Consider the following 8533-nt stretch of genomic DNA (forward strand, 5'->3'; position numbering starts at 1 on the left):
CAGGAGCCTGCAATTCAGTGGTTGTCATCTATGTCTGTCCCAAGTCTGTAGCCTGTAATTCAGTGGTTGTCATCTATGTCTGTCCAAAGCCAGGAGCCTGTAATTCAGTGGTTGTCATCCGTGTCTGTCCCAAGTCAGGAGCCTGCAATTCAGTGGTTGTCATCTGTGTTTGTTCCAAGTCTGTAGCCTGTAATTCAGTGGTTGTCATCTATGTCTGTCCAAAGCCAGGAGCCTGTAATTCAGTGGTTGTCATCTGTGTTTGTTCCAAGTCAGGAGCCTGTAATTCAGTGGTTGTCATCTATGTCTGTCCAAAGTCTGTAGCCTGTAATTCAGTGGTTGTCATCTATGTCTGTCCAAAGCCAGGAGCCTGTAATTCAGTGGTTGTCATCTGTGTTTGTTCCAAGTCAGGAGCCTGTAATTCAGTGGTTGTCATCTATGTCTGTCCAAAGCCAGGAGCCTGTAATTCAGTGGTTGTCATCTGTGTTTGTTCCAAGTCAGGAGCCTGTAATTCAGTGGTTGTCATCTATGTCTGTCCCAAGTCTGTAGCCTGTAATTCAGTGGTTGTCATCTATGTCTGTCCCAAGTCTGTAGCCTGTAATTCAGTGGTTGTCATCTATGTCTGTCCCAAGTCAGGAGCCTGTAATTCAGTGGTTGTCATCTATGTCTGTCCCAAGCCAGGAGCCTGTAATTCAGTGGTTGTCATCTATGTCTGTCCAAAGTCTGTAGCCTGTAATTCAGTGGTTGTCATCTATGTCTGTCCAAAGCCAGGAGCCTGTAATTCAGTGGTTGTCATCTGTGTTTGTTCCAAGTCAGGAGCCTGTAATTCAGTGGTTGTCATCTATGTCTGTCCAAAGCCAGGAGCCTGTAATTCAGTGGTTGTCATCTGTGTTTGTTCCAAGTCAGGAGCCTGTAATTCAGTGGTTGTCATCTATGTCTGTCCCAAGTCTGTAGCCTGTAATTCAGTGGTTGTCATCTATGTCTGTCCCAAGTCTGTAGCCTGTAATTCAGTGGTTGTCATCTATGTCTGTCCCAAGTCAGGAGCCTGTAATTCAGTGGTTGTCATCTATGTCTGTCCCAAGTCAGGAGCCTGTAATTCAGTGGTTGTCATCTGTGTCTGTCCCAAGTCTGTAGCCTGTAATTCAGTGGTTGTCATCTGTGTCTGTCCCAAGTCTGTAGCCTGTAATTCAGTGGTTGTCATCTATGTCTGTCCCAAGTCTGTAGCCTGTAATTCAGTGGTTGTCATCTATGTCTGTCCACAGCCAGGAGCCTGTAATTCAGTGGTTGTCATCCGTGTCTGTCCCAAGTCAGGAGCCTGCAATTCAGTGGTTGTCATCTATGTCTGTCCCAAGTCTGTAGCCTGTAATTCAGTGGTTGTCATCTATGTCTGTCCAAAGCCAGGAGCCTGTAATTCAGTGGTTGTCATCCGTGTCTGTCCCAAGTCAGGAGCCTGCAATTCAGTGGTTGTCATCTGTGTTTGTTCCAAGTCAGGAGCCTGTAATTCAGTGGTTGTCATCTGTGTTTGTTCCAAGTCAGGAGCCTGTAAATCAGTGGTTGTCATCTATGTCTGTCCAAAGTCTGTAGCCTGTAAATCAGTGGTTGTCATCTATGTCTGTCCAAAGCCAGGAGCCTGTAATTCAGTGGTTGTCATCTATGTCTGTCCAAAGTCTGTAGCCTGTAATTCAGTGGTTGTCATCTATGTCTGTCCAAAGTCAGGAGCCTGTAATTCAGTGGTTGTCATCTATGTCTGTCCCAAGTCTGTAGCCTGTAATTCAGTGGTTGTCATCTGTGTCTGTCCCAAGTCTGTAGCCTGTAATTCAGTGGTTGTCATCTGTGTCTGTCCCAAGTCTGTAGCCTGTAATTCAGTGGTTGTCATCTGTGTCTGTCCCAAGTCTGTAGCCTGTAATTCAGTGGTTGTCATCTGTGTCTGTCCCAGGTCAGGAGCCTGTAAATCAGTGGTTGTCATCTATGTCTGTCCAAAGTCTGTAGCCTGTAATTCAGTGGTTGTCATCTGTGTCTGTCCCAAGTCTGTAGCCTGTAATTCAGTGGTTGTCATCTGTGTCTGTCCCAAGTCTGTAGCCTGTAATTCAGTGGTTGTCATCTGTGTCTGTCCCAGGTCAGGAGCCTGTAAATCAGTGGTTGTCATCTATGTCTGTCCAAAGTCAGGAGCCTGTAAATCAGTGGTTGTCATCTGTGTCTGTCCAAAGCCAGGAGCCTGTAATTCAGTGGTTGTCATCTATGTCTGTCCAAAGTCAGGAGCCTGTAATTCAGTGGTTGTCATCTGCTGATGTGTCACATATTTGTTTTTTGCTCATTTTTGTACATACATAAGGTCGTTAGTTTTCTCGTTTGAATTATTTTACATTTGTCCTTTCGGTGCCTTTTATAGCTGACTATGCGGTATGGGCTTTGCTCATTGTTGAAGGTTGTATTGTGACCTATTGTTAATTTCTGTGCCAGTTGGTCCCTCGTGGAGAGTTGTCTCGTTGGCAAGCATACCACATCTTCTAATTTTTATATATCAACGCCAAAAAAATAAAAATAAAAATGGCATAAAAATTAAAGACTATAGAAATTAATAACAACCTATACAAACCATAGAATACCTGGATCCGTCAACGTGTCAAAATATTTATTTCGGTAATTTACAGATTGACATTGCTAAATGAAGATGTTCCCTGTAGCTGTAATTTATAGTGTAGTATTGATAAACTACTTAACCCTTGCTTTGGACAATGGGTTAGCTAGGACTCCTCCGATGGGTTGGATGTCATGGGAAAGATTCCGATGTTTTACCGATTGTGAGGCTGAACCCGATAACTGTATAAGGTAAGTTATCGAAAAAGATCAGACTATAATCAGTGCTGCTACAAGGATAAGTGGAAAGGGATTAATATAATTTGATTAACTTTTTTTCCTATCCACTATAGCTAAATATGTTTAAACTAACCGTGATTTCTCTTAAAAACATATTACAGATCTATACTATTGGATAAGCTGAATTAAGATTGGCGATTACAGAGAAAGGCTGCTGCTCTAAGTCGAGACTGTACTTTTTTGCATTTGATACAAACAATGAAATTATTGATGCCTGTTTCAGTGCAAAGCTGTTGATGCAAATGGCCGATCAGATGGTAGATGGCGGTTATCTCGACGCTGGTTATGAGTACTTGGCGGTTGACGACTGCTGGATGGCACACCAGAGAAATACCAGTGACGGCAGATTAATGGCAGACCCTCAAAGATTCCCTGGTGGTATGAAACCTGTCATAGACTACGTATGTACACATATTTAAAGAAATAAATATTATTCTTTTTTATTTTATAATTTTTAGATAAAAAAATCTCCTTGACCAGCATTGAAAGGATAAAAGTAGTAAACATAAGCCACTTGATAATAATAACTCTCTGTTCGAAGAAACTCAACTGTGTTTGAAAATTATCCAATCCCTGAAATGATACCATAATTAATGCATGGAATAATATATACCATGCGAAATTCATGGACTGGTACAATGTGAAATGTCTGGATGGATACCGTGCATATTGCCTGGAATGATACCATGGATGAGATGTCCTTCATTTCTGTATTCTTTAAATTACTACGTAATTTTTCTCTGTTCAGCAGTCTATCATTCTCTTTTTGTTTTGGCATATTTTCATCTATTCTTTATAATTTTTGCCTATTACTAGTATTCTGCACATTGCGTCCATTATCTACTATTATGTTAACCCCATCGGGACCCTCGTGCGATTATCACATGCTTTGTTTGTTATCCTATTGACTTTGTCTCTTCCTTACTGATTTATTATGAGATTTGAACATCGGTAAACAACTATTGCCTTAACGGGTGCCACATATGGAGCAGGATCTGCTTACCCTTCCGGAGCACCTGAGAACATTTAAGTTTTTGGTAGGGTTCGTGTTGCTGTTGTACGCCTATTTGTGACATTTAAAGTTATTTTGTTTGTTTTGTTCACACATCGTTGCCAATATAATGGAATTTGGCGCGACTGTAATACAAGTGAGAGGTTTAGCGCTTTAACAATGATAAAACAAGGTTCAATCGACCTTTTTCTATGTAAGAAAATGCCTGTACCAAGTCATGAATATAACAGTTCTTGTCTATTCGTTTGATGTGTTTGACTTTCGATTTTGAATTTCCTCAGGGGCCAATTTTTTTGTGAATTTACTTTTTTTCTAAAGATATATCTAGCTGTTATAATCCGTAAAACCAATATAAATACAAGACCGATAAACCTCGACCGTGCGAGGGCTGAAAAAGCCAGTCAAGGTCGTTAAACACTTCCATATATTAGTTTTAAAAAGTTTTAATATTGACAATAAATTAATTTTGGTATTGTTTCTTATAGATTCACTCCAAAGGTCTAAAGTTTGGTCTCTATGGTGATGTTGGTTCAAAGACTTGTCAAGGTTACCCTGGAAACGAGTTCTATATCCCTCTGGATGCCGAGACTTATGCTTCGTGGGGTGTTGACATGTTAAAAATAGATTGTTGTTACGCAGCAGCTAGCGTTGAAGGTAAGTGTGTGAATTAAGACGTCATAACGGGTCTCTTGGCTCTAAACATTGGATATAAAGTTCTCCTGGTTCGAAACCTTTGGAAATAAAGTTTTCTTGGCTCGAAAAATTAGATATAAAGTTATTTTGACTCCAAATATAGCAGATAAAGATCGCCTGGCTCCAAACTTTGCAGATTAAGATCTTCTGGCTCGAAACATTGAGATAAAGCTCTTCTGGTTCGAAACATTAGAGATAATATTCTCCTGGTTCGAACCATTGGAAATAAATCCCTCCTTGCTCGAAACATTGGATATAAAGTTCTTCTTGCTCGAAACATTGAAAATAAATTACAGATTTGAGAATGGTAAGGAAGGAATAAGTAAAAATGATAACAATCTGACCAAAGAGCAGTTAACACCAAAGCAACACCAATGGATTTTCAACTCGTCGACTATATCCCGCAACCAGAGGCTGGCTTCAGCTGGCACATAAACCATAATAATTACTAGTTCAGTGAAATGGACGAAACACTCAACTTCATAAAATATCAATGAAACTATACTAAAAAGAACTGTCAAAAACTAACATAGGCTGACGATTCCTGACTTGGGAATGGTACAAAAATTATGATTTGTGAGAGCTCAAACCCCTAACCACATAAAACCCTATCATAATTAAAAAAACATGTTAGTAGTTAATGTTCACTAGTTTACTTGGACAAATTATAAAGAATTTTGTATATTTCAGGTATTGAAGTGATGGGATTTTTCCTGAACAAAACTGGTCGGCCATTTTTGTATGTTTGTTGTAGTTGTGCTAATCCTCAAGTAAGTATTGAAAAGATTAAAGTTAATAAGATGTATTGATAATATCACAAAAATGCACCCGCTGAAATGTATCGCCTTCTTTGCGTCAATTAATTGGTCAATCGATATGCATGCACCAATTAGATTCAAGCAAATCAAGCAATCGAAATTTATGCATCATCATTTGCGTCGGTCAACCCACTAATCGACATGTTAGCACCACATTGGCGTCAATCAATTAACATACTATTGATGTTAATCGATCACCCAAGCAGTCTGTATGCGACCACCATTGGGGTCCAATCAACAAGATGCAGCATTATTGACGTAAATCAATCGATATGTATGCACCATTATTTGGGTTAATCAATCATCTTATCATCATTGACGTCAATCAATCGATATGTATGCACCATCATTTCAATCATTTTATCATCATGACGTAAACCAATTAACCAATCAATATGACTGCAGCATTATTGCATCCATGGCGTCAATCAATCAATCAATCATTAAAATATTATTTTTTTATTATTAAATTCAAACAAATCGATTAGTTTTAATATCGATATATTAACAGTACTTTTATCACTTCAACACTGAATGCTTTTCGTAGGGAACTTATACTCCTGGTGCAAATACATGTAATACTGTGAGATCGTATATGGATGTACAAGATAGCTGGGAAAATGTCTACCAAATAATTAGTTTCTATGGTGATAAGACAGAGGAGTTTATTGATGCAGCAGGACCGGGTCATTGGCACGATGCTGACATGGTAAATATTATATGGGTATCAAATTTAGTGACATAGTAATGTTTGTACTCATTTATATAAAAAATAGCAACAATAAGTTTACTGAATACGATACTGTCAAAATGTGTGTATTAAAAAACAAAATCTGAACAGTTATAGTTGTTGGTTTTTATTTTTTTGATGAGCTAATATTGTTTTGATTTTCTGTACTAGTTAATTAGTGGTTGGATTTTATTTATCTGTACATTTAGTGGTTGCTTTTATTTATCTATACAGTTAGTAGTTGTTTTTATAGTTTTCTGTACAGCTAGTAGTTGCATTTTATTTTCTGTATTGTTAGTATTTGCTTTTTATTTTTCTGTACAGTTAGTTGATTTATAATTTTCTGTAGTTAGTTGATTTATATTCTTCTGTACTGTTAATTCTATACAGTTAATAGTTGCTTTTTATTTTCCTGTACATCTAGTAGTTGATTTTTATCTTTCTGTACAGTTAGTTGTTGGAGACTATGGTTTAAGTCTGAATCAACAGAAGATCCAGATGGGCATGTGGGCTCTGTTTGCGTCTCCTCTATTTATGTCTGTAGATCTAAGGGATATTGATGTCGAGTCAAAGAAAATATTATTGAACAAAGAAGTAATAGCCATAAGCCAAGATCCACGTGGTATACAAGGAAGAAGAATGTTTAAGTTTTCTGTCCGAGTAAGTATGGTTCCACGTTTAGGTAAAGTACATTGTGGTAAATTCGTAGCAAACACAACGTGGGAACGACACTTATTTCTTATATTGTAAGACTTTGTGACGTGTCACTTGTATACTTAGGCATTTTTCAGATCGATTACAAATTGTAACATGCAACGTTTTCTTTAAAATTTTGGTGCCGTGACCAGGACCGACTATACAGGAGCACTTGATGTATAGGGATGAACAAGCTATGTGTGCTTATTAACATGTGCTTTCGTCATATTATTGGTATTTTAATGGAGAAAGAAAGCAATATGAAAATCAGGACACCATATATTTGAGACTGGCCATTTTTCTTGCTCTATGTCGTCCTTTGATTTGTATTAATTTTTTAAAATCTATGAACAGTTCTCAAAGTTAAATTTTGTTGAAAAACTTTTAACTTCGACTGGTATCTAAAAGTTGAGTTAGATTCGTCATGGATAGCACCATCCTTATACAAAATCGGTCTAATTCTTTGCTCTAATCTGAAAATTAGACAAATTTTCAGTTAGACTGTTTAGCTATAAAAGAATAATAAGAAACCAAATTGTGAATGTATATGTTTTCACACTATCAATGCATTTATAAATTTTTACAGCAAGGTAATGTGGAAGGTTGGTTAAGACCACTGTCTCCAAAGGGAAAGTATGCTGTGGGAATATTGAATTCTAACAACTTTGGATGGTTACAATACGTCAATAAAACACTGAGCGATTTTGGGCTTTCAAATCAAAAGGGATATGACTTGACTGAAGTGTTTACAGGAAAGAAATATGGTCCACTAAAGCCTTCAGATGAACTTATCTTAAAAATGGAACCAACTTCATTGTTTTTGGCAGTGGCAGTTCCTCTGAGTTAATACTGGAAGCAATGTTTATATTGTTAAAATTTGTTCTTGTGAGTTTCTTAGTTTATGTATATATTTGGCATTTAAAAGATGAATGATTGTGTTATGTGTACACACGTTTTTTTCCATTAAAGATATACAAATATACTGTGTTTTTTCCTATATATTTTATTTCATTTCAGAGAGATGTTCCTCATTAAACCAGTAAATTTGAGCTTATTCTCTAAATGATTTGCTATCTTTACATAATTGTTGGGTCTATGTTTACCATTTTTATCGGGCCTGCGTCTTTAGTTTCAGAGAGCTTGACATAGGGATAGTGATTCAACTAACTTCTTAAAACCTTTATATTTTAGAAGGTGGAAGACATGGATGCTTCATACTTTGTGTATGGGTGCCTAATGTTACGAATATAAAAAAAAGATGTGGTATGATTGCCAATGAGACAACTATCCACAAAAGACAAAAATGACACAAACATTAACAACTATAGGTCACTGTACGGCCTTCAACAATGAGAAGTTTCATTCTGTTACATCAGAGGCGGATTTAGGGGGGGATTTATTTGTAATGCTAATTTCTCTCTTATTATGAGTGATAGGATAACTATATATCTATATGTAGTCAATTTGCTATGTGCTTACCTTGAAAGGTCTACATGCCTGTCGGACAGTTTTCACTTGACCTTGACCTCATTCTCATAGTTCATCGGTCAATGTTTAGTTTTCTTGGTTAAGTCGGTTTCTTAGAAACTATAAGTAATAGGTTATTAGTGTATTGAATGTTTGTAATGTGTACATGTATTTCTTGATAGGTTTATATGACCTTGACCTCGGTTTCTTAAATCATGTTAAGTTTATGTGATAGTTGCAGTA

The 8533-nt window shown here is 37.2% G+C and overlaps 1 protein-coding gene across 1 annotated transcript in view; it reads left to right on the forward strand.

Moving 5' to 3' along the window:
* Positions 1-7733, forward strand: part of LOC134694733 (alpha-galactosidase A-like) — a 42285-nt gene extending 34552 nt beyond the window's left edge. Inside the window, exons 2-8 of the mRNA XM_063555779.1 lie at positions 2649-2826; positions 3098-3275; positions 4372-4540; positions 5270-5349; positions 5945-6106; positions 6578-6787; positions 7410-7733. Coding sequence (XP_063411849.1) covers positions 2663-2826; positions 3098-3275; positions 4372-4540; positions 5270-5349; positions 5945-6106; positions 6578-6787; positions 7410-7670 — 1224 coding nt within the window. The 5' untranslated portion in view covers positions 2649-2662 and the 3' untranslated portion in view covers positions 7671-7733. The remainder of the gene's footprint in view (positions 1-2648; positions 2827-3097; positions 3276-4371; positions 4541-5269; positions 5350-5944; positions 6107-6577; positions 6788-7409) is intronic.
* The last annotated feature ends 800 nt before the right edge of the window (positions 7734-8533 follow it).

The sequence above is a fragment of the Mytilus trossulus genome, chromosome 13, assembly GCF_036588685.1.
Source record: "Mytilus trossulus isolate FHL-02 chromosome 13, PNRI_Mtr1.1.1.hap1, whole genome shotgun sequence".
Lineage (NCBI taxonomy): Eukaryota > Metazoa > Mollusca > Bivalvia > Mytilida > Mytilidae > Mytilus > Mytilus trossulus.